Raw genomic sequence first — 26,911 nt, 5'->3', positions numbered from 1 at the left:
CTACGTCACAGTATACAATGACAAATTTATAGTGTAACATTACATAGAATTCCTTTGTTAGATATATATTTAGAAAAATATAAAGTCCTGGCTTTTCAACCAACATTTTATAACAAAAACACATGGTTTCACATATACTGTGATGCCCTTATTTGATGAAGAAAGAAAACCGAGTGAATCAAATAATTAAATGACAAGACAGAATCGTCTAATTTCATTGTTTAGATAATAGGGTGAATAATACAGGTTGCATTAAGTGCTGCTTCAATACAAGTGGCATGTCTGGCTTGAACCCATTTAATGCAAGCTCATGCAGGTGTGTACATGCCTGTGCGTGTGTGCGACAGAGGGAAACGCCATAAAGGTGCGGCCCGCGAGTGGCCGAGATGTGTGCACACGTAATTGTACGTGCGCGTTAATATAGTGGGACCAGCATCTGTGCAGCCGCATACAGAGCAAGAGAAACGCACCACCACCGCAGCAGCAGCTTAGCACAGACTCCTGTGTGTGTGTGTGTGTGTGTGTGTGTGTGTGTGTGTGTGTGTGTGTGTGTGTGTGTGTGTGTGTGCGTTTCCAGATGTGTTTTTACACCGCAGTGTTTAATAAACAAGTTGTCAAGGAAATTTGGGTTCAGCAACAAAATCCTGGAACGTGGAGAAGCTCGGGGTCTGACCTCGGAGGGACGCTGACGTCAAAAGGTTGCGCAAACAGCAGGACGGCCGTATCATTGAGTGGCAGCAGCTTTACTGCCTCCGCGGCCAAAGTGGGGATGCTTTACTGGGTGGTTTGTCACATTAGCGTGTGCATTTTTTTGGCTCTCTCCAGTCTTGCGATAACTTGGACGGTCATTTCACAAGAGTTCCACTGGGCCCCCGGTGGAGACAAAACACACACAGCTGCGGGTTTCGTGATTGTTTTGATTATATTTGATTCTGTTGATTCTGTACAATAATTTAAATGATCCGTTGAAAACAAATGTTTGTTTTTTTTTTAATCCATCACAACAATATAATTTGATTATAATGAAAATCCGTCAGGAGACAGCAGTTTGATAATGAACGTTGTTAATGCACAATTAATCAGCTTCAGTGACAGGAAGCGGCTGCTTCTCTGCTTCGCCTCGCCGCTAATTTGATGATTTGCAAAGGTTTTGCACTCGGAAGGTTAATGGAGATGCAACAAAAAAAGCCCCCGAAATTGAATCTGGAATCCTAAATGATTTTTCAAAAATGACGTCGCAGAAGTGTCAAAATGTAATGATTAAAGAGTAAAAGCGTTTTCGACAGGCGGAGGGAGTAGAGGGGAAACCGGGCACAGGTGTACAAAAACTACCACTGATGTGTTTTACGCTACATGTTTGCCTTTACACTGAAATGCTGTATAAATCCTCGGAAGCAAAGTACACCTCAGGTCTACTTTGTGTGTGTTTTGTTTGGAAAGTTTGGGACATTTCGGGCAGCGCTTATCAACCTCATCACATGGTTGCCAGTATGGCAAGGCAGCTGTTCTAGTTACCAACCAACTGAGCAATCTGACTAACAATAAATGTGAACCAAGCACTGTGTATTCGCATGTAAACATCCGATGCACTATTATCCATGTGAGTACACGGTGGCCAGTCCACATGTGGCATTCGCCCATGGTTTTAAGACCAACGTCGCATGCAGAGAAAGATCGAAGACGGCGGCGTTGTGACGATTGGTTAAAGACCATCTGTTCATCTGTTCAGTGATAATGGTTTTTTACTTTCAGTCGCGTCGTTCAATTGGAAGCAATAGGAAGTTACAGTTGATAAGTGGGAAGGAGTGGAGACTCATTACTTCCTTGTTAATGCCGGATGCCAATGCCAGGGGAGGTCGCGCAGGCGATGCTGGACGTAACTGCAGCAGATGCTGGCCGCAGATTGGATCAAATGTCTGTAATCACATTAACTGCGCATGCTTGGGAATTGACTAGAAAGGCATGCTCGCAGATGGGAACCGGCAGGGAGGGTGTGTGCGGCCCGGAGAGGTATGGCCGAAGCAGGGCCGGCCGGTGAGCAGGAAGTTGGAATATGTACAACGGCTCCGTCGGTTTCAAGCAAAACTGAAAGAATTGACACCGTGTCTGATGTCGAGAGATCTGAGGGGAAAAGAGTGACGGCACTTCTCGAGTGAAACCTGCAGAGCGACTCTCCTAAGCCTTTAATGGAGCCTGTCTCTCTAATGGGGTTTTGAGAGGTAAACCGAGCGACAGTCGGATAAATATTAACACAGCGCAGGTCTCATGACACGTCTCTGTATGTGTGCTCAACCGATACTGTCCAACTGTTGACGTGTCTGTGTCAATTTTTTGGGGGGGGCGTTGTCATTAACGAGAGTAACGTGCGTGTGGCCAAGACTCCGTCTCTGACAGTCGGCAATCTTTAGCGGAACAAAAGAAGGCCTCTTTGACGCGCTGATGAGTCGCCCGTGAGTCGTAAACCAAGAGTATGCACACGGTACACTTAAACACTTCCGTAAAAGTTAAACAAGACATTAGGAGCACTCAGTTTATCAACAGAGTGTAAAGGAGGTATGTCCCCTTTACATCAGGATATACTTCGGCAAGACACAAAGAGAATCTATTAACAGTCAGCAGCTCCATGGTCACACGGATGGGGCTTCAACAACTAACGAGCCGCCTCCCACACTCAGAACAACCTTTCCTCCTTCAACTGACAGGAAACGTGGACTTCTTCAACTCCAAGTCTCCAAAAATATCAAGAAGTGCACTCGATTTTGGACACAGAGGATGCGTTTGTTTGTTTGTTTGTTTTTTACAGCATTTTCTGGAAAACAATCATTTGCAATCGTCCAACCCTTCTTCCTCTGCTATTGTCATTTACAGTGAATATTTGTCTTTGCCTTCTTCACCCCGTCAAAAAACATTTGGAACCGTTACACCAAGAAAATGGGTTTGTGTGGTTTGGAAATTCCAGCATACAAGTCTAATGGCAAAAACATTGCTTTTCACGTCATCAAATGCACCAGTGGTAAACACCTGTGGGGTGACCACTGAAAGAAGAAAACACCGACCGGCCCACTCTGTTCAGTAAGTGCATGTACACACTGTCGTAGATCATCAATATGACTGTGGCAGTTGAAGGCTACAGCTCACAAACATGGCCAAGTTTGTTACACAGCTTCTTTGTGCAATACTGCTTGCTTGTCATTACCTAGTAAATATATGTTTTAGGAACGATGATCAGATTGAAATAATACCGCTGATTCTGATTGAGTGTTAATTACGATTAATTAGGAGGATTAATTAGTGCCAAAGAACACCGGCGAATAGATCTGTTTATCCGATCAAAGCAGCAGTCGGCTGATATCAGGAGCAGATTTCTCATTCTAAACAAGGATTTAGCAACAGAGTTTGACTTCATAAAGAAAGGGGTTGAGAGAAAGACTGTGATTAATTGCAAGAGAGCGAGCGGTTGCAACCTCCATCTTGAAAAGCTTTTTTGGTTTTCTTCTTTGAGCACTTGTACGTGGGAGATTTCCCATTCCACACACAATGACCTAGGTTATTGGCAGCAATAGCTTTTTGGAACAAGAACAGACGAAATAACCAGCCGTCAATATTAGCGATAGCCTGCGTGGCTGAAAACACAGGCTGCACAGGCTACGACACCATTTACATGAGCTAAAACTTGGTCTGATGTTCAGGTGAACGCCACAGCGATGAAAGGCTTCTCGCCACAATGTCGCCTAAAGAAATACAGAGTTGCACAGGTTTAACATGTCAACCTTAACCACGTCTGTGAAGCCTCCACCACGGAACTCTTCACAAGTGAACCTCTTTCGCCCTCTGCTCCCCGCTGAGCGCTTCACACCGCCGAGCTGGACACCTGCAGCCAGCCCACGTCCGTGTAAGCCCCCGTCACATGCCAGTACACCGCTCCCATCAGCTTGGCCCACACCAGCTGCACCTCGGCCGTGAAGAACTCTGGGAAGTCTTCGGCGAAAACCTCCAGCAGCACGCCGCTGAGGATCTGAGAAGAAAAGAAGGGCCAAGACGTGAGGAGAGAGAGAGATAAATGGGGCGAAAGATAAAAGAATGGTAAAACAAAGAGGCAAGTCAAGAGAGTGGAACAGTGAAAAAAAAACAATTACATGGACGGAGAAGTGAGACGGGCCGGTGAAAATTGAAAAACAGAGGTAAGAAACATGAAAGCAAGAGAGGGCAGAGTGTGTGGTGACAAAGATGAAAAAGAGAAATGGTGCAATGCACTTGAGGAAGGAGTTGTGTTTTGGAACATGGAGGGAAATAAAATAAAGGCAGAACTATAGCAGAAATATAGCTTTAGCACGTTACTATATTATTATTATTATTATTATTATTATTATCATTATTATTATTACACAGATCATGATCTGGTCGTGACAGGTTTGTGTACCCTGAATCATATCGAAGTTCCATTTGTGAAGAATTTTTAAGTTGGCATTTTTATTGGGAACTCATTTGGGGCAAATTCTTACACGCGCGTTCATGCACCAATGCAGTAAACAGTGAACACTTTGTATGAACGATGCAAGTGCATTTTTAGCTGGTCCCCTTGGCTACACTTTCAACACTGGAGCCGTCCATGGTGGGAATTCCACTCACAACACAATTAAAACAACTGGATGCCAGATGCAAGTGACTCAATACCTGCTTATGTTGTGGCCAGTTAGTTAGTTCCTTGTCAAATGTTTGTTTGTTCTTGTCTTTTGTGTAAATTATAATCTGCCTCAGATGGTACTCAAATGCTGAAATCACCTGAAATTACACACACACGTGTTGTGCAGCAAACCTTGCCGTGTCTCTCGTTACTGCCGACAGACTGCAGAGAAACACAGTCTTGTAATTCACTGTGAGAAGAACCAATACAATCAACACGTTTTTAGGGAGAATGTGTGTTGGGTACAGCGTGCAATTAAAATTTTAACTCAACAGCCACTTCGTTAGCTAAAATGTTCTGTTACCCGTTAACACAAATAGCGAATCAGCAAATCAAATGGCAGCAACTCTCAGCATTCAGGTTAAATGTTGCTAATGTTCGAAGCAGCACCCGAATGAGGAAGAAATTAGATTCTAGTGACTCTGTGGGCACGGTTGCTATTGCTGGGCGACATCCTGAGTGTTTCACAAACAGACTTTTAATGGACAGCCACCTCTCGTCTCTCTCGTTTACCCAGGGCGACCCCAAAAGAGATAAATAATTAGGGAAAAGTCGTGCGGAACAGCATCTCTGAATGCACCACATGTCAAATCTTGACGCAGTGCATATCCTCCCACTCAGCAGCCACTTTCTGAGGGACACCAGGAGGTACTTTATAAAGCGGCCAGTGGTCAGTAAGTGTATATTTCATTCAAAGGATACTTCAACGCAGTTATCACTGTCGTCATAGTGATACTGGCAAATAAAAAAAAGGCAGGCACCACTGAACACAATGGTTCCGCAATTTCATCAAACATCGAGGCGAGTTTAAAAATCTAAAAAAAAATGTTTATGGCATAGTAGCACTTTATATTGATAAATCAGCTTTCATTATGGCAGCATCCTCATCCACTCCCAAAGCAAGTCCTCTGACATGACTTTCACTTTCAAATAAAAACCTTTGGACATGTTCCTATCTAAATGAGGCTCTGAGTATACACACCCACTAGGACTAATGCATTGCATTAAATTGCAATGCATTTCAGGATGTATTCACAAACTTGTCATTTAAATCTTAAGGCGCATTCTGAAGGCAACTGGAAGCTGGAAGTGAAAAGCTTAAATGGTGGTAATTCTTCTTCTCCTCACAGCTGCACTTATAAACAGGCAACAGCGAGAGGGCTTGAAGACTTGAATGCAGGAAGCATATGCTCCTCCTGTTCAGTTAGATAAGAGTGAATCAAATTGGGGTTCCAAGAAGAAGAAAAACATGGAATCGTATGCTGTATTACATCCTGGAACTAGAGCTGAACGATTTTGGAAAAAAAATATATCATTGCAATTATTCTGACTGAAAGTCCTGTTTCAATTTAATTTGTGATCACACATCAATATTCATGGCGTAATGGATTTCAGCATCTGCCACAAGAGATGTACAAAAAAAATAATCAACATTTTCAGGCTGTATTCTAATGCAAGGATGAAGATGTGAGAAACGCCTCAACGTAGGACAGGCCTGTGATGCCTGCAGACATCCGCGCCTGCACGTGCACCACATTGACCGGACCATCATGTGCCTATCCTTCCCCAAGAGGCGTGGGTAACCCACTGAACCCCACTGGTTAGAGAGATTGAGGATTGCAATTATTTCCCTTGAAAAAGGGGAATTCCCTGTAGGCACGGTTCATAAACTCAAACTGATTTAGCCCCGGTCCTTTGTACACACCGACCGAAGGGTGGGGATCTCGGATTGGCCCCCGGGCCAAGGATCACAGAGCGGCCATAATATTTGTATATTATATTTATCAAACAAGAGCAAAACTGTATATAGTATACAGCAACTCGGACTACCATACATTGTAAAGCATTTGAGACCAAGCGGTGTTGTTGTTATAACGCTTTGATCAAACCGATTTTCACTCTATAAGTGATAACGGGATATCGCTGCGCTCTGCCTTGAGAGAGCACTTGGCTTTTCAGAACCTTCGAAGCAATCAAAGTAATAAAAAGGCCTTTAACAGAAAGCAAACTTTACAGCTTTAGGATGTACATCAGGGGGGTTGTTAACGAGAGTTCTGGGGCAAGGCGGCCCCGAAGTTACCTTGAAGTACATGGGCTCCACTTTGTGTTTGATGGCATGGGCCTTTCCAACAAGAGCCAGCACTGATGACACCTTCTCAGGGTCATGGAGGTTCTCCACCACTGAATTTATGGCATTCATCACCCTGCGGGCATGATGCCGCAGCTGGCTACTCCGCTCCATCTCCTCTGGATCATCCATGTCCTGGAACTGGCTGAAGTACTGTTTGGCAGATGGGAAGTTGACAAAGAACCTAAAAAGAGCAGTAAATATGAGATTGTTTTAGTTTAATTTCCAGGCGCTTGACTATTGATTTACATGGAAACTGTGATCATTTCAATTACCGATTAAAATATAGGAGACAAAATGTACAGTGTAAACACAACGCTTTATGTCAGTTATACATTTCAGTTCAGATACAGGATGTGGCCAAGCCAATAGGCCACTGTCACACACCACACAAAGCTGTGTTAACATTTTTCCAGAATGTACTTTTGTGTTGGCAATTCAACAGAAGTATGCAGGACCATGCCAGTAGGTGTGCATGAACCAGGCTGAAGAAACAATTTACCAACTGAACAAAAACATCCTGTGTTTCAAATGTCACTTTGACTTTCACGTTTAATTTCAATTAGAATTGCGTGCGATCGCGAAAACGTGACTTCCCCCATCCCCATCCCCATCCCCATATTGTGCACACCAAAAATTCTCAACACGTTCAACCCACATCTCCATTGTCTGTCTCATTACTGCCATTTGCTGTGCAGCGTCCTTGATTAGACCCCCATAGATAAGATGGACAAGACCCATTTAGTGTAATTGGATGCAGGTGTGCTGAAGAGTGGATGTTAACTTTCAAGCGTCCTAAGTGCCATTTGTGACAAAGTGTTAAGGATGAGCACTGAATAGATGCATGTGGTCCAGATCTTTTCATAAATACTGATAAATAAATTCTTGCCGTTAAGCTATTCTCAAAGTTAGGTCTGGGAGCTGGGTTTACATAGTGTGGCGATTTGACGGAGGAACCTTTCGTTGCGCAGATCTCGTCTTTGGCGCGTCACATTTACGTCACCATTTATTTTGTAGCTTGCACTTGTTGGAACACACCCCAACATGGCGGTAGCCGGGGCCTTATCTCAAACAGAGTCCACAATGACTCACGGTTCGGACCGACACGAACAAAGCATGATGTGCAACACCAAAGGAACATTAAACACACACTAACGCACTCAAAGACACTCACTCACATGCAGTTCAACAACAGCAATTAACAGAACTCCCCAAAATAATTCCCCCATGATCCTTTGCGGCTCGAGGGGAGCGTCAAGCGATGAATATTTTTCTTTTCTTTTCTTTTTTTATGCCTGGCCCAGTCTGTCCAGTTACGCTGGATCCGTTTTTTTGGGCTGATAAAGTGCTACTATGCCATTGGTGTGCTTGCAGCAGCACACTAGCAACAACAGCTAAGATCCCTATTGATTAACGGCAAAAGGAAATGATGGGCAGGAGCAGTCACGAATGGTTAATGACTTTCTAGGAAGTCATTTTCAGGCCTGGAAATGCAAGAGTGAAAGGGCTTCCCGGCTGACCTTTCACTGAGCCTCATTTGTCAAAACACAGAAGACAAGGCAAGTCAGCGCTCAATGATTAGTCTGTTGCATAGTCAACTGCTAGCTTCTAATGTCAACGTGTATATGGCGACACATGAAGAACAATTGCAATAAATTCAATGCAATGTGAACCCTGTACTATTCAGTCATATACTGTTTTACAGTTTCTATGGCTCATGCTGCTAAAGTCTGCAGGGTGTTTCAAGGGGTGAGAAGCTATTTACATTACTGACTATGTGCCATACATTTCTTGTAGTAGTGTCTAAGGTATTTTGCTCCTGCATGCTTGTAGGTCAAAATGTATCTAGACTGGACATGTCAGACCTACTAGCAATGAATTCACAGTAAAGCTGGCTTTGCGGTGAAATTTTAATTTTCACTCCAATTGAAGCCTTGTGTATGGCATGTTACCTTGAGCCCAGCCCACCTTTCTGGTCCCTGCCACCAGCATCACACTGTGGCTGCCAATCACGTGCGTTGGTAATCTTCCACTAATGCTGCTCCATGTCACACAATGGGGCCTGTCATGTTAATTACAGGGGGAACCCTGACAGCCTTTGAGAGAGCAGCGCACTATATGCACGCAGCCTCATAAAGTGGCCACAACCTTCATTTTGAAAAAGTTAACTCATATATGGTTTCAAAGTTGTTTGTCCTTGAAAGCATCCACAAATAATTAATGAAATGTCAGGCATGCTATAAAAAAACAAAAAACAAAACAAAAAAGGAACCACACATTTTGTATTTAAACCAGTTTCTTGAGGCTGTGGGCGTGGCTGATGAAATTTTGATGGACATCTCTGTGGCTGTCAATCATTCACATCTTTTTTTTTTGGAGCAGAACAGCTCTGAAACAAATAAATTCCAATTTTTTAAAAACTATTAACTGTGAGAATGTTTTGTTTGTGTGTGTGTGTGTGTGTTCTGCTCTGAACTGGTGACTTGTCCACGATGGATGGATGGATGGATGGATGGATGGATGGATCTTTGAGTAACCTCACAGATTAATTGTCCTTGGGGTCTGTCGAGTGTGTTTGAGAAATTGTTTAAGGCAGAAGTAAATAAATAAAAAAAAATGCATTTTTTATTATTTATTTATTTTTGCAGCCTAACAGGTGTTCTAATCACTTATTCATTCCTGCTCTCTGACGCAGAAGCCCGGCAGGCTGGCAGGTGGGTGTCACACAATGGACATAACAGGGCCTATTGAGCTAGAAGTTGTGCAGTTCATTGTGTTTGAATTCATGTTGCAGCACCAGGAGATGCGACTGGCAGCAGCAGCTGGACACAAACTGTGGCAGAGCTGTTTGTCTCTGATATGGAGTCCAAACGGAAAATCAATTAAACACTAAAACAAATCAAATGAAAAAAATTGAAAAAGTCGGAGAAAGGTCTGAAAACGGACAACAAAACAAACTGGCTGGCAGAAATGGAACTTCCCAAACCGAAAAGCCGCGGCTAATTGGGGATTTATAATCACATTTCTGGCTCCGGTATTCATGGAATATTTCAGCGGAGTCTCTATTCAAACACAAGTCTTGACCCTAACCTTACAAGTATCTGTTCTCTGTCTCTCTCTCTCAAAGAGAGAGAGAGAGAGAATGTTCTGAAGCCTCGCCAGGCAGCGACACCTCGCCACTTCACTGCTAATAACTTACTTCAAAGGGACACGTGCGCAATCGCTCCAAAACTTTAATCAGGTCAACGGAAACTGTGTCACGGCTTTATTTCGTCGACGTGCTCGAGTCTTCGACGCCGACCAGTCGAGTTGGCATCAGAATGGCACACAGCAAAAACTCAACGATAAGGTCGGTGCGTTAATAATTTTCCTTAACGACTCTTGCTTAATGAGCCCAGCTGCACTCTCCAAGGGTGAAATAGTGCGTATTGCACATTTTAAGTTTCATGTCACCTACAAGCTACTCTCTGAATTGAAAAGAAAAAAGATTTATTTACCCACAATGAACCTTCATATGTCCCTATGCAAGACAGAACAACCTCCTTTAATTGTCCCACTTTGCTGCACACTTCAAGTAATGGGGAACTGGGATGTGACGCGAACTGGCTGGTAGAGCCATACCAAGTTATTATACCTGAGTTTGACTCTGAAAAATGCAAAACGAGATTAATCGTAAGCATTAAATGTGCCTGAATGATTAAAAATGCTTATGCGATCATTTGTATTTGACACACGAATCCTCTGGTTCCTGCATTATGCAGCACAATGGAGGTGATCATATGTCACCATATCATCACACAGAAGTCTACCTTGAATGGGCAAAGGAAAGAAATGGGGGAGTCGGGGTTGCCATGAACCCCTTGAGCCCGACAGGCACCAAACTGGGGTCTGCAGTGAAAACTTGCAAAACAGAGGAACACACTAATTGCGAGTGAATATGGTGATGCATTACATCAAGACCAACAACAAGACCAGCAAGGCTGCTTTTACATATGCCAAACACAACTTGAACACAATCTAAATAAATCACCACATGTCTAAAACCCTACAGCAACGATGAGTCAACCCACTCGCAACACTTTTGCCTCTGTCGCTACAAAGCGTCGTGCGAAACACACAAACGATATAACAAACGTAAACAGACAGTCGGCAGATTCTGGACATGTACATCAAATCGCTCTACACCAGAGTTTCAGCGAGATGTGAGCCAAAGAACAACCAAGACAGAAATCACTGCATCGAACTGTAGTTGGAAAATTTCTCTCAACTTTGCTGCTTTTGCCAAGAAAATTTGCCACTGAAATATGTCAGAGCTACTTCCTGTGTTCCATGCCAAACAATGCAGCAGGCATCTCGAGAGCCTTTTATAGCCATTTGCAAAGCATTGCATATATTTGTATTTCTTCCACATTTGGGTTTACAGTGATGAGGACGATGAGATCCCCCCCCACCCCACAACACATTCAAAGGCATATTTAAACATATTCATATGTGAAATGACTGTTTGAGTGTCATCTTTACAACGTTTACAGTTACAGTATTCTCCTTTTTTAGTTTGTATTCAGTTTGAGTTGTTTGTTACAGAGATGTTTATAGTTTTCAGTAAATTAGTTCCAATTTGATTTAACTTACAGTTTGAGAAACTTAAAGAAATGCTGCATTTGGATGTATTGACCACCATTAAGTGAATTTTATACAAGGGTAATCATTTTTCAAGCTGACGCCTACAACTTGGGCTGAAGGGGTGAACTGATATTATTATAAAAATGAGATAAACTGTGGAGATGTGGGAAATCCAAAAACCTTTTGAGATTCTTGTAGATTTTCATTTGGATTGCTTTTACATAAGCGTCGGTCAATTGGCAGCCGTTTTCCTGTAATTGTGTTCCTCCCTCCCATTTTTCTTGCAAACACGTCAGTTGTGTTTACAGAACACGGCTGCTCATGTCTTTGTCCCCTAAGAACATATCTCACACAGACAGCCAGGAATTCACAATGGGGCTCATCCTTACATTCATCAGTGCAGAAGAGAACAAATTGGTTCCAAATATTTCACGCAGTTCTCCTTTGATCTCGTGCGACTGCCAGGAAGCTGATGCTGAATGAGCCTGAATGTCTGAGCTTGTCTTAATTCCGCCTTTAGCCAGCTGCTGACAATTTTGGATCTCTGGATTATGTTTGCACGTACACTTAAATCACGTGGCTTCTTCTAAAGGGCATGAAGAGAAATGTGCCATTTTACACTAAACAGTGCTAAATTTCAAAACAACTTTCAGACGGGCCAGATTCCTGGGAGACCTGTCGCGTGTTATTTCTCCCAAACTATTGTTTGCCAAGACCTGCAAGTTGTAACGCATTGACACTTGTTTGCTTGGTGAGACAGCTACTGCTCTCTGTGGCTTCTTCCTTTTGGAGGTGCAGTCTGGAGGTGTGAAGGCTCCATCCGCAGCACTCCCTCACTCCCTCACTCTTGCCCTTCACCACCGCCTGAGTATGTTTCTTAGTTTGTTTGCTCAGTTGTTTATTTCAATCTTATTCTACAATTAATCTTCCCCTTGGTGCACTCTTTGTCCTGCGTGACATTTGTCATGATTTCAGAGCCAGCCAGGTTTTTACACAAGCCTGGTGCCGATGCTTTTAGTCCAGAAATGTCTCTTTCGCTAGCAGGATGTCAGCCACACAGGGGAAATGCCTGCAAATTTTCTCCATTGTAGTACAGCGAAATGTGCCTCATTTACTGTGCAGATATTGGCAGGTAAAAGCTGTCCTATTGATCTGCAGGGATTCGAGCACTGGCGACTGAGCAGCCACGGTAGCGAGGCTAACAAATAGTCAGTGGACAAAGCCAAAGGTGTGTCTTCTTCTTCAAGCTCTGGCCGTCTCTTCAGTCTGCCTTCACTACTGGGAATGAGAACAACTGTTTTGATGAAAGTAAGACATTTCTTGATTGGCCACCAACTGAAAAACTTTCTTAGGACAGAATATTGAACATCATGATGAGTTCATGATTTTAGATGACTTGAACGGAAAGGCTGATTGGACCGTGCCAACCAGGTTCACAACCATCTAAGAAAAATGTTGAATTTAATGTGTTGAGTAATAGGCAGCTATGAAGAACGGCACTGTTATGTTCATATTTAACTATTTGATTTTCAAAAAGTTTATGGACAAGGATTGGACTGTGTGACAAGACCCTGCTGCCATTTATAGAATTTTGAAACAAGGTCATTGTTGCCACATTCACATACTAAAATGTAGGAAATAGAAACAAGGCCGTGTCTGCAACTCTGAACACAACAGACTTACATTAGCAGTCTTGGGGTTACATTTGCGTCATTCTTAATATGTTGTAACGATGTGTTTCATAACTAAAACCATATGTTTTGGCCAGAAATCCTGCGCCCCTGTGCTGATGTTGAACACTCAAAAGGGCTTTGAATGCACTCTTGCACCTGTCCCTGCATTTTAATTAGGTCATCAAAGCCGAAGCATCACCAATAGTGGAACCTTTTTAATTGATCTTTAATTAGATAAGAGGAGCTTTCTTTTTTATATATATATTTTTTCAAAACTCCTTCTGAAATATTCCTGCTAAAGCTTCCCCATCAGTGTTGTCAGTGGCACAGTGCTATCGTTGTGAAACCAAGGTCTGAGGTTTCCACATGGCTGCCATACGCACTGATTTTGATTCTGATGCCCGAGGTGGCCCTACTCCTTGGTGCAATTGCATTTGTTCGGAATGGCGAGATCAACTGAGGCTGTTGTCACAGTCTATTTTTTTTCCCTGCATTGGGGCAGATGGAGTGACACGAAAATGCAAATCTGTGTTAACATGAAAGAGGTTGCGCACGGCGCTCTTTATGCAAAATACATATATATATTAAAAAAAAACAGTTCCCATCCATTTTCTATCACGGCTTCTCCTGCACTCGGGGGTGCTGGAGCCCTTTCCAACTGTCTGGGGGTGAAAGCGGGGTGATGCTCTAGATAAGCCACCAGTTCACTGCAGGGCCACACAAAGAGATGTACATTCACACTTACCTATGGACAATTTAGATTTCTGACTTGGCCTAATGAGTGTCTTTGTACTGTGGGAGGAAGCTCAAGGACCCAGTTTGAAACCCACTGGCATGGATCTTTTCTTCTTCTTTTTTTAATGTACATTTTTGGAATAAAATGTTGATAATGGATTTTCCATCCACATTGTGGTTTTTAGAAAATGAAAATGCAAAGTACTACACATTACTTCTTAAAACCAATAATAATTGGTATCAGCAGCTTTTGAATGAAGTGTAAATCAAAAATTGTTTGGGGGGCTTTGAAGATTTGTTTTCTATATTAATCTACACCAGCTTTCCTTTTTTTTAATGTGTTAGATACAATGTTATTACTCCAGACCTGAGAATTTAAAAAAAAAAGAACTCTGTTTGAAAAACTCTATTCATTCATCTATTTTAACAAATGTTTTCATGTGATTGTTATGTCTTTTTGTTTATTTCATACAATGTGCTGTTTTACACCACGTTCCAAAGTGTTGTTTTCTAACAACTGGCATAGTGAAACTGCCAATTCATAACCTCACCAGAGCCAATAATGCATTTTTACAGCGTTTAATCTACTTAGCAGTTTTTACATTATTGTTGTTTTTTTAAATGTTCATTCTCAATAGTAAAGAAACAAAAGTCATGTTGTGTGCTGGAAGAGGAAAGAGACAAATTACGTGTAATGAATTTCAAAAGAAATGTCAAAAAAATGAATGCAGTAAAGGAAAATGTCTCAGTGCCAACATTCATTGCTGTCATCCACAGATAAGAAGCGCGGACACAGACAGACAGCCATGAAGATGCTCTGTGCCGCTTTCTCTGCTCTCACCCTCAGGGATTTTTGTAACCCTATACTGGAAATCAGTGTGTCTTCCCCGTCTCTTTGCCAATTTTAATTAGCCTTATAGGGTTTTCACTTATTAACTTGCCACAGTCAATTGCACAGTCTTTCCATCGCTTTCTCTTTAAACAATTGTAAAACTGAAATAAAATTGCATGATCATACAGCAAAGCTTTGGTTGTATGTGGAAGGCTGGGCTGTTGTGTAGTAGCTGATGGGTTTTCATGTTAACCATGGAATTATGGATATGCCTGGGGGGGGGGGACGGTGGCATGGAGAATGTGAGCAATCACAGTGTTAACGGAAATGAAAACCTACGATGGATTTTGTTTTTTCTTTAATACGTACATTTTATCCAAAATGCTTGCAAAGTAAAATGTCAGTATATTCTGACATTTCAAGGAGGAGGTGGTGGTGATGGTGGTGGTGGTTGGGGAGAGGGGGATTGCAATATTTTGCGATATTTCTATGGCATCTTTGTAAGAGGGATGCAGTGCTCGTTCCATTTCTACCTTGTCCGTCTCTGTCGCTGTTGGGGGGGGGGCTGAGGGGACACAATGTGTGCGCGCATCTGGGTTCTACGAAATGTAAGGTTGTAAGAAATGTGTTGCAGCAAAGTGGAACCTTGCCATTGTTTGTTGGCATGAAATTGTAGTTACAGATGCGTTGTGGCATCAAGCAAAGAAACATTATTTATCCATCTTTATTGATGCCTGAAGTTTTCTGTCATTAGTTGCAGCCAAATTGTCAGCCTACGTGTAAAAACTCACCTTATCAGCACGGACACCCCGACGTCCTCGCAGTTCTTGTAGACGTGTCCCCACGTGTCCTGCACGATCTCCCGCTCGGCGTCCGACAGCGGCTCGGCGCGCTCCGGACGCTCGTCGCAGCCCAGCTCTGCCCTCCGTATTCCCAGCAGGTGGGGAGACGGCGGCGAGGGCGGCATCGGCGGCATCGGCGCAGACTCCCGGCGAGACATCCTCCGGCGGCGCAGCAGCCCGGAGGCTCCCAGCAGTGCCCGGGGGAGGTAGGGAGCGAGGGAAGGGGGGAGGGTGACGGAGAGCTGAGACCCCACGGCGGGACCTGGGAGAGGGCTGAGGAGGACGAGGAGGTGGAGGAAGGGGAGGTGGAGGAGGAGGTGGAGGTGGAGGAGGAGGTGAGACCCAGCAGCAGGCTGACTCCCTCCCGAACTCCCCCCCGACTGGTCCTGGCTTCAAACTTCAAACTTGTTCTCTTCACTGTTTGGCTCCTTATAACCTCCCGTTTCTCTTCTCCACTCTTTCTTCTGCTTCTTCCTTACAATGATATTTTTTTTCTTTTCTATTTTTCTTTTTTTTCTTTTTTTTCTTTTTTTTTAGTGCCGCTGCTGTTCTCCTGTCATTCGTCTCCCCCTCTCTCCAGTGCTCCTGCTGCTGTGAAGAAGATGTGGCACACAGCGGTGGCGGTGTGTGTGTGTGTGTGTGTGTGTGTGTGTGTGTGTGTGTGTGTGTGTGTGTGTGTGTGTGTGTGTTTGCGTGTGTGTGTGTGCTGCTAGAAGCAGATAGAGTGAGAGAGAGATGGGGGAGAAAACAGGCGGAGGGAGGGGGGGAGGAGGCTGGAAGTAAAAACTGAGTGAGGGGGAGAGAGAGGCGTCAAGGGTCTCTCTCTCTCTCTCTCTCTCTCTCTCTCTCTCTCTCTCTCTCTCTCTCTCTCCCAATAACCCCCCCTCCAACAATACACATTATTACACACATTGCTTATTTGCATGTCTGAATGCACAAGTCGATCCAAGTAGAAAGTGAATGCGACGAATGGTTACATGGCCAATGGTTTAGTGCTGTGCAAATACAAGTTGATTGGTTGGTTGGTTGATTGATTGATTGATTGATTGATTGATTGATTGATTGATTGAATGATTTAATTGATTGACAATCACTGTTTGGCTTATGTTCCTGTGCCAGCTACTACGCAAATGCTGCGAAATAATGAAACCTGAGAACCAAGTTAATGTTAGCGACAGTAATCAATAGGTTGTCATTATTGCAAAAACTGGAGACAGGGGTTTTGGGGATTTTATAAAGTCAGCTATCACTGGGCCAAAGTACGCTCTCACTTGGACTAATGGCAGAGAACTGGCTGTCATGCCTCCACTGACTTGCGTTGATGGTAATTTTAAGTAAATTTGAAAAAGTGGTTGAGAACATTTGCACCAATGGGTAAAGTGTTACATTCCCACTTCTGCTGTTGTATTTTCCAAAGAGTATAAGCAGAATAATGAACACTGACTAATAAAAAAAAAAAAAGAAAGGTCATCACAAGTAAATAACCAAATTCCATCATTTTTAGGCAACTAGAATTCATTTGTTCTTAGTTTGCAATTGCTATGACGTTAGAAAATTTGGTCATGACTGTCAAACAGAAGATTAGATTTTTAACTGGGAGGGAGGGCTTGGAATGTCGCGGCACTTGGCCGTTTATTTAGTCCACCTGCGTTTTGTAAACCAGAGGAATCCTAAGGCTACACTCCTTCACAAATCATGCGTGATGGAATTCATTAGTGTGCAAACAAGGCCTTGAATGGGTTCCCGACAGGCAAAAGAAAGAGCCCATAAATGCTTTTGTATTAGTTCAGTCAGACAACTCACATTTGAAATGTTTATCGCAGCATCAAAAACATGTTAGATCTTTGGCGCCCAGGCTAGGACCTCGTCATCCCCAGCAGCTGGTTAGCATAGAGATTGTCAGGAGTGATGAAGAAAACACACACAGCTAACCTCCTGATAGCTTCACAAAGATTATGAGAAGTGATGACAAAACACACTTACCTCCGTAGCCTGCAGTTGGATGCTGGGGGTAGTGGGGGTGTTGGGGAGTTACTGAGGTCTCCTCAGTGATCCTCACAGCAGAAACATCCTTCGGGCTTTCACTGCCAGCCAGGGGTACAAGAAGGAGAGAAGAAGAAGAGAAGAAGGTGAGGCTCATATTCAAGCGGAAAGACTCTGCGATTGGAGCTGTCCGTGCCCAGGTTGCAAGTGTCCGAAGTCCCAAGAGGCATACCCGGCCATGGTCCATCAAAAACACCAGGAGAAAGTTGGCTTCACCAGGAATGTTGGCCCAGTATGGAGAGCCACGCCAAAGATCAATATTTTCGTCAACAACAAGGCCACCACCACCCAAACCCCTTTTATTGATATTCATTTCATTTGCAAATTTAAGGGCGTCACTGTTATGCAGATGATATTCCCTTTTCCCTCCTTTAAACCAGACAAAATGGAAAACCCTGTGTACGTTTGCCATATCTCTCACATCCTGGCTTCTCTTCATTAGCTTTGAGTGTTTTTCAAGATCCAGTTTAAAGTCTTGGTTTTTACATTTCCAGTGCTCTGGGTCTGATCCACATCTGCGAGCTCCTCTACCCGTACTCAAACAGCCAGTCCCCGAGTTCCTCCGACCTCAGTGGTGCTCTGTAAAAAGCTCAAGACAAAGGGGGATCAAGTTTTTTGGGGCGGTCTCTCCTAGAATCCGGAACGCTTTTCTTCCAGACCTAGAAGCCATGTCCTCAGAGAACTCTTTTAAAAACCAATGACAGATGCATCTCTTGAGGCAAGCCTTAAAACACCTGTAACTGCTGTTACCCTTCGGTCGCTCCCTGCCGTTATGTCGGCCACCAGTTGCTTTGTCTGTTGATGTTTACGTTGTGCACATCTTTCATGTATTTGGTCAAATGTGGAAAAACTATATGTATACTCTGATTGTTATTATCAACTTGTTTGTTATTAAATGTAATTTAATGTAATGTGTTTTTTTTTATTTGGACATTATTTAAAACAAGTATGAAACATATCTGCATACACCGAGGGCTCAGTGGTCGACTAAAACCTGCAGAAGTGACAGCAAATCTGATTTGACTGGGACACTACTGGGACCAGAATGTCCATCATGACTTACAAGACGTCTTGATCTTATGGAAATCATTTAATACCTTTGTGTGGCCCCACCTACCAAAAGTCACCTCAAGCTTCTTATTTGGGTGTGACACATTTTCTTAAAAAATGATCTACTCTTGAAGATTAAATGTGAATATTAACAGAGAATGTGTTAAAAAAATATATATTTATTGTCCATTACGGGGGACTTCTTAAATAGCCAGTAACAACGATGAGCTGGAAAGAACTGTGTGTAATAGTATTGCAATGTAAATCAAGGAAATTGTTGGAGAGTTCTTGGTTTTCCTATTTGCTTGTTGTGATTTAAACGGTGTGCAGAATATCAACTGTTGAAACCTTTAATCTTTTTTTTTAGCAAGTAATTCAGCCTTACAGAGCTCAAATGCATATTTAAAAAGATAAATTGACATTTCTGATTGCTTCCTTCTTCCGTTTAAGAATTGATTTGATAAACCTGTCATAATAGAAGCTGTCTAAGAAGGTCCTGTCTGTTTCTCTGAAATATAATCATTATAAGGACACTATTTTGATTGTTTGTTGAATGCTTCAAAATAAAACCCTTCTGGGGTGGGAATGTAGGTAATTGAATATAAGGGGCAACTGAAAAAGACTTTGCTCGTTGTTTTAACATGCAATGAACTCAAGATATTCCCTCTCATTCTTTAAATATTGTTGGTTTTTTTTAATCTATTTTCTAGAATGTTTATGATCTTTATTCTTCCACCAATGTTCTCTTGTTATTAAGTCAAAAAGGTAAACTGAACAACTGAGACACTTGTTTCAAAAAGATGCCCCGGCCAGACAAACATAAATCGGATTTCACATAACACAATTTCAAGTGAAAAGAACACCAAGGACAAGGTAGTCGACTATAAGAAGGTAAGATCTCAGAATGCATTTGTTTTTCTTCCAGCCGTAATCATTATTTTACTTTAAATCTTTATTAGTAGTAGCGGTAGTACAGAATTATTCTATTAGCGTGGAATTAAAACTAAACATTATTAAAACCTTTCCTGGATTCGATACAGAGTGGACCTTAGGAGCAGGGATGGACTAGAATGACACCTTTCCCTTGTGGAAAAGCTACTTGAAACAACATAACTTGTTTTGGAAAATAGGGTAATTAGTTTTGCCCCATTTATGTGGCAGAGCTCATTGCATATAGATCGATAGGAAAGTGCAGAAAACCCATGACAGTGTGCAAGGAGGTCAAACATTCATCTGTGGAAATGTCACATTTGACATTCCTTATCTGGGCTTTCAAAACAAACAAAAAAGATAAAGATGTAGATGTTTGATAAACTGCTGTCTAGACAAAAGCACGACTGCGATGGTGGAGGACGATGCTGATGACAGGTCTATTATGCCACATAGGCAACTGGAAAAGCCAACAATTGAGAGAAGGAGCTGTCACAGCATTTTGCGAAATGCACCCCACCAAAGGGTGTCACTCTTGTCACTTGTCAAGACAGAAATTAAATAAGTCGCTCAGACGTCTTCCATTTGTCCCTCAAGCTATGCCAGTTCTCAATAGGTGGCATGCAAATTAGAAGATAATTCACTCCGTCTAGTACTGTGTTTAAACTGCAAGGTAAAGCTGGTTCATCCCGAGTGATACCACATAACCAACATAAAATACAAAGTCCTGCAAGCATAATTTACATTTATTTTATGATTTTTTTTTTGTGTAATCATATCTGCTTATTTTGTTTATCGATTAAATATTCTTAAAGCAATATCGAATAATTTATGTGAAGGTGTCTTCAACAGACTCAGTTTAGTCACTCTGAATGTTCTTGGTCACATTTTTATTTTATTTTATTTTTACTTGAAATGCTGCTGCCCTCTGCTGGCTGTTGCCCTTTAACTATCAAGACAAATTTTCATGAGAAAAAAATTGTAATATCCGTCTACCACTTACTCGTCAGAGAAAACACTAAACTCCTTCACTTTGTCAAAGTCGGTTACTGCAGAGTGATATTTACATGTGGTATATATATATATATATATGTATATATGTATGTATATATATATATATACATACATATATACATATATATATATACATACATATATATATATATATACATATATATATACATATATATATACATATATATATATATATACATATATATATATACATATATATACATATACATATATATATACATATATATATATATATATATAAATATATATATAAATATATATATAAATATATGTATTTATATATATATATATATATATATATATATATATATATATATATATATATATATATATATATATATATATATTTATTTATTTATTTATTTATTTATTTATTTATTTATTTTTTCAGATTGTTTTTTGATACAACTGCATCATTCCAAAGGGGTCAAATTCAGACTTTTGAACCCTGACAATTCAAAAGGCACGTGTGATTTAAAAGCCTCAGTAAAGTTAGGAAGGGTGTATATAGGCGCATGGTAAAATTGAATGTGGGTTGAGTTCCATTCATTGCGGCAGAACGTTACCATTGAGCCAACAGGCATTAGAGCAGAAATGTAACCGACCTGATTGGAGTAGAACCTGATTAGCATCAATGAAAACCCCTGCTAATGAAACAGCTGTTGCATTAAACAGACGACAAACACTCACCACGACCTATTCTTCAGGCTCGTGCTCAGTATTAGTAATGTCCAACTTCATGCAACAGAGGGCACTATTACAAAACAAATCCAGTGTTGGTTGAAGTAGTCGCATCCAGCACCCTTTCACGGAAAATCTATTTATGTATTTGTTGTGATTCATCTCTCTTCAGATGTTTTTTTTTTTTTTTTTTTGCTCAGTTGTTTTTATTCTGTAGTTTCTTTCTCCACTTGACATTTCGCCGATTTCACGGGTCATTGTGAAATCAAATGTACAAAAACCTGCATCTAATACATTATTTCTGAATTAAAAATGAAGAGGGAAAGAAAAACATCCATCTTTAAAACAAGAAGTGTTAGCGGCAGGTTTATTTTCACAAGAAAATAAACACAAAAAAAGGTGCACAATGAACCTATTCGGAAATTAGTTTTTATCATGGTCAGTCACAAGGTTAAAAAAAGAAAAAGAAAGAAAGAAAGAAAAAAAGAAAAAAGGAAATTAGAAAATTGGTCCGCAGTCTTTGTATTAAAATATTTTAATTTCAAGAATTTCAAGGTCCGTCTTGGCAGTATTTGCCAGAAATTGTGACGACAGACTGAACGCCATCTCAACGCAGTATCATCAGCTCGTCAGCAGGTGTTGATCATCATGGGCGGCAACCATCAAAGTTTCAGGATGGAAATCACTCGGTCCAATAGCGTGTAGGTGGTCGATCCCGGTGAGCCAATCAAATGGAGGATTGTTTTAGTGTGGGTGGTGCCCAGCGCAAGTGCTGCTGCTCCCTACCGGTCTTCTACCATCCTGCCCGGCCGCAAGATTTTTTTTCTCCCCTAGGAGGAAATAGGGATAACCACGCCCCCGAACTGATTTGATTGGTCGCTGCAAAGTCTCTCAGTTTTACCTCGAGTGCGCCACCTTTGGTGGCTGAAGGATAATCATATTGATTATCCGCGCTATAGGCGAAAGATAACTGTGGATAACATGAAGCACAGCTCCAGAACCATTTCCTCACTCTTATTTTAAAATGTCAGTGCTGTTATTCATGTCCACACTCTTTTTTTCTCTCTCTTTAAAAAAAAAAAAAAAAAAAAAAAAATTCTGCTTGTTAATCCATTTCACTATTGATAACTTGGCATGATGACAAAGTAGGCAAAACCCCCCAAGGTCGTTGCTTGTGTGAACAGGTGTTAATCATCATTCACACTTTATGTTACTCCCATCTGGTCACTGCTACAGAACAACAGCCTGGAAAAAGGTCAAATTCAGCAAAAGCTTCATTCCCAGTGCAATAACCGAAGTGAACAGGGCAATGAGACGAATGTAATGTGATATATGTAAAAGTATGGGTCGAAGGGTGTGTGTGTGTATGTTTGGTTCTTTATACTGTTATACTGTCTTTCTGTTTTCGAGGCTGTACAGAATGTGAAAACAAATTTCCTGCAAAGGACAATAAACCTATCTAAACTAATCTAATCTCAAGTAATCTAAATGATTTACACTACCAGCCAAAAGTTTAGACATACCTTCTCATGCAATTTTTTTTGTCTTTACAACTTTCTACACTGCAGATAGATACTATAGATATATGCCATTATGCAGCAAAGAAAAACTTTTTGTGAAAGGTGGCTATGTTGAAGAATTGAAATATAAAACGTGTTTGTTATTTTCCACTTTTATTGCTTCCTACATAATTTCGTGTGTTCATACGTAGTTTTGATGCCTTCAGTGAGAAAATGCAATGTCAATAGTCATGAGAATGAAAGAAAATACATTAAATTCATAGGATGAGTGCAAACTTTTGACTGGTAGTCTACCTTAAATTACTACTTGCCCATTCATCTCCCCTCAGTGACTGATGGTGATGCATGTAGCGCACTGGATGGGGGGAAAACGGGCAAGATGACCCAAAAAGTAAAAAAAGAGACGTTGCAGCGACAAGTCCAACGAGTTCGGGGCGTGGTTATCCCCGTTTCCTCCTAGGCAACGAAATCTCCCATCCTCCCCGGGCTGCCGGCGAGAGAGAGAGAGAGAGAGAGAGAGAGAGAGAGAGAGAGAGAGAGAGAGAGAGCGAGCGCGAGAGAGAGAGAGTTCGGTTGAGAGGAAGAGCCCTGGCTGGCTGGCTGGCTGGATGGTGAGAGGGGAGTTAGTACCACTGATGAGAGAGAGCGGGCCAGGGAAGTGGCTTCTCCGAATATTACTAGAAAGGCGCGTAGCTTTGATTGTCCCGGATTCTACCAACTCCTCCACCAGCTTCTCCATCGGTGCATGGTAAGTCGAGCGAGCAGCAGCAGCAGCAGCAGGAGGAGGAGAGGAGAGGAGAGGAGGCCCTGGAAGTAGTGAAGCAGCAGCGGCGGCGGCGGCGGTGGGTGGCTCAGCAACAGTGACCATTGACAGTGTTAGCTAGCGGATTATTGTGCTGTGACTTTTCAATGATGGAGGAACCATCAGTTTGCTGCCGCAAAGCAACTGTTTGCTTGTCCTTGGGTTAAACCAGTGCGTGGTTGCTGGGTGTATGGATAGAGGGGTCTGCTTCACACTTTTACATTCATATGGTAGGAAATGTGCGGTCATTGTCTGCCCCGCATGTATCCCCACCCTGACGTCTTTGAGCCTCCCACACCCCATGATGATGGGCTTTTTTTTTTTTTTTTGCCTGGGGGAGGCATCATCTCTTAAAACTTACATTTCCAACGAAATGAAGCGCATTTGTGAACTCCAGAACGCGTTGTGAAACCTTTCAAGGGACGGGAGTGTTTCATTGAAGCCCCCACAGTTTCGTTTTACGGGGACCGCATCGCTGTCGAGCCCTGTGGAAGCATCTCGTTGGGATACGAGGCGCGCACAGCACGCCAACTTTGAGCTATGGTAGCAACGTTAGCAACGTTAGCTGTACGGCCCAGTCGTAAAATAGCGGTTCATCATCACGACATTTTTTTATTTTTTTTATTTTTTTTAATGACCTCTCCTGTGGAAGTGGCCCGATAAGAAGAAGGCGCTAAGGATACGTAGAGGAGGTTGTGGGATGCAAGTTAATTGGCAATTTTTGCAGGGTGAAATGTGAGATGGGTGCTTTCATTCTGTTTTCATACTTGGCTGTTTATTCATGAGATACGTTCGATATGTAAAAAACAAAACAAAACAAAACAAAACAAAACACAAGAGTATTTCTACACTTCCTACCTTTTCATTTTATATATATATATATATATATATATATATATATATATATATATATATATATATATATATATATATATATATATATACATGTATATACACACACACACACACACACACACACACACACACATACTGTATATATGAGGATAGCGTTAGTTAAGGGATGCAGTGACACGGCAGCAGACAAGCAGCCACACTGATCTCCCATCCGTTGACCTGACCCAGATTCGGTTACCAGCGCCTGATTAAAGCATGGGACCCGATAGTAGATTAACTGTCTTTGGAGTGTGCTGTGCAGTGTGCATCAGCTGATGTTGTTTCAAGCAACTGAGAAGAGAAGAATGCAGGGAGGGGTTCTGAAGAGCATTCCTCAGACATGAAGTTTTAAAGACGTGGAATGACAGTTATTATTATTATTATTATCATTATTATTATTATTATTATTATTATTATTATTATTATTATTATCATTATTATTATTATTATTAATAATAATAATAATAATAATAATAATAATAATAATAATAATAATATTATTATTATTATCATTACAGCATAGTTATATAAACTGACCCAAGCAGTTGACCCATAATACAAGTAGCTGATTTTTTTTTTTTTTGCAATCAGTTTACAGGTAAAGTGACCAATTGAGCCAAATGTAGTCAATTGTTAATTGAGATTTCACAGTTATACTTCAGGCAGAAAAAACTCCTGTTACACAACAGAGGGTTTCCCGCTTTGTTGAAGTGGTTCTCAGTGGCTGTACATGTGGGCTGGTTATGCACAGGCATGGGGGTGTAAATCCTGAAGCTCACACGACTGTTTGTGTGGGCCAAACAAGTGCTCCACCACAGAAGGAAAATTGAAAAACCCTCATTTTTACTGCAAATAAATCAGATAAAAGGCAACATGCAACAATATGCACGACATTTTTACAGAGTCATTTTAAGTGACACAACGTCTTAACTCTGGGTGGTCGCTGTTTCCTCTCATTACTGCATTTGATTAGATTTGGCCTTTCAAAACCTGTTGACTCCATGGACAAAGTCCAAGTACCTGAGATAAGTTGCTGCAACATAGTTTGTTATATGGCTAATCACTATTAGCCATATAACATACTATACTATTAATACTAAATAGTTTTAGTCCTAGTCACACTTAGCAACAGTGCAAACTCAGTGCAATTAATTTAAGCTTCATGGTCATTGAATGACATCACACTGTATCTTATGAAGGTGTGTAACCAACCTGTTGTGACCAGCTGAGGATGTTGCACAATGGAAACCAGTGGGGCAAATGCTTCTAGGGTCTTGGACAATTGCCACTTACACTGTTCAGCCCTGTTGGGAAAATTGGAAAGTGCATACAGTTGCAGGAAAGTGCATTAAAAATCCAATTATTGAATCAAAGAGACCTCGGTAAAAGTAAGACACAACATAAAAAAAAGAAAACAGAGCTTTGTTTTATGTAACATTTTCTGTTTGTATACTAATATAAATTCTTGTTCTGTCTCATCTCTAGACTTGATTTGCTGCCTCTGTTTCCCAGCAGCAATGTCACAGAGGAGCGGGCAGGAGGACCCAGAGCGGTACCTCTTTGTGGACCGGGCTGTGGTCTACAACCCTGCAGCGCAGGCAGACTGGACGGCCAAGCGGCTGGTCTGGATCCCCTCAGAGCGCAATGGTTTCGAGGCAGCCAGTGTTCTGGAGGAGCGCGGTGACGAGGCGGTGGTGGAACTGGCAGAGAATGGCAAAAAGGCTTTGGTGAACAAGGATGACATCCAGAAGATGAATCCGCCAAAGTTCAGCAAGGTGGAGGACATGGCAGAGCTCACCTGCCTAAATGAAGCCTCTGTGCTTCACAACCTCAAAGACCGGTACTACTCTGGCCTCATATATGTAAGTCTTTGTCATTTGCTTAAAACGACTGCAAGCATTTGTATCCCAGGCTTCAAAGCCACATGTCACACAAGATTATAATGTATGTGGGTTGGTACAATATCACTGTTTCGCACAAAAACTGAATTACTCTCAAGATTATTTTCTGTCAAATGTCTCAAAAAACAAAGTCAATCAACTTTTATTTATAAAGCGCTAAATCACATCTTAAGGCACCTCTAAGCGCGAAGCATAGAGAAAAACAGCTGACCCCTCCAGCAACGCATGACGCGACAGGCCAAGAAAAACTCCCCAGTGGGAAGAAACCTCGAGCAGACCCTGACTGTGGTCGGCGGCCATCTGCTTTAACTGTTTGGGGTCACGTCACATCATATCACAAAGAGTGATGACATAAGTGCCAGTACAAAACCTGCATACCACTGCAACATCTGCTATGTATCTTTAAAGTCATCTACAGTGCAACACATATCAGTAGTTGTTAGCAAATAGCGATCAAATAAGTCTAATAAGATGTAGATTTCCCCTGTGATGACGACCCGCTGTGCAATACGTGGAAGAGCTGAGATGGAGGCGTGAA

The 26,911-nt window shown here is 41.8% G+C and overlaps 2 protein-coding genes across 4 annotated transcripts in view; one reads left to right on the top strand and one right to left on the bottom strand.

Moving 5' to 3' along the window:
* Nucleotides 1–3,349: 3,349 nt before the first annotated feature.
* Nucleotides 3,350–16,026, bottom strand: cygb2 (cytoglobin 2). Its single transcript, XM_076012387.1, has 3 exons — nt 15,467–16,026; nt 6,765–6,996; nt 3,350–4,015 (listed from the first exon to the last, which is right to left on the bottom strand). Exons 1-3 carry the CDS (start codon nt 15,673–15,675, stop codon nt 3,851–3,853), a joined length of 606 nt encoding a protein of 201 aa, XP_075868502.1. The 5' UTR covers nt 15,676–16,026; the 3' UTR covers nt 3,350–3,850.
* Nucleotides 16,027–19,453: 3,427 nt separating this feature from the next.
* myh10 (myosin, heavy chain 10, non-muscle) overlaps nt 19,454–26,911 on the top strand; it is a 46,258-nt gene continuing 38,800 nt past the window's right edge. For 2 of the 3 annotated variants that reach the window (XM_076014340.1, XM_076014321.1), the window contains exons 1-2: nt 23,346–23,524; nt 25,958–26,334. In XM_076014340.1, coding sequence (XP_075870455.1) covers nt 25,990–26,334 — 345 coding nt within the window. In that variant the 5' untranslated portion in view covers nt 23,346–23,524; nt 25,958–25,989. Of the gene's footprint in view, nt 19,502–23,345; nt 23,525–25,957; nt 26,335–26,911 lie in introns of those variants that run through there. The other variant, XM_076014331.1, reaches the window with a different exon arrangement.

This window comes from Nelusetta ayraudi, unplaced genomic scaffold (assembly GCF_046127955.1).
Source record: "Nelusetta ayraudi isolate G7.1 ecotype Tasmania unplaced genomic scaffold, CSIRO-AGI_Nayr_v1 ptg000006l, whole genome shotgun sequence".
NCBI classification, from domain to species: Eukaryota; Metazoa; Chordata; class Actinopteri; order Tetraodontiformes; family Monacanthidae; genus Nelusetta; species Nelusetta ayraudi.
Note: the sequence above shows the minus strand (reverse complement) of the source record. Positions and strands in the feature narration are given on the sequence as shown.

Excerpts from the sequence above, each read along its gene's own strand:
- cygb2 (XM_076012387.1), bottom strand. The coding sequence starts at position 15,675 with ATGTCTCGCCGGGAGTCTGCGCCGATGCCGCCGATGCCGCCCTCGCCG. Across the intron at positions 6,997-15,466 it reads GGGGTGTCCGTGCTGATAAG|GTTCTTTGTCAACTTCCCAT; the intron begins GTGAGTTTTTAC and ends TGCTCTTTTTAG. Across the intron at positions 4,016-6,764 it reads TGGAGCCCATGTACTTCAAG|ATCCTCAGCGGCGTGCTGCT; the intron begins GTAACTTCGGGG and ends TTTTCTTCTCAG.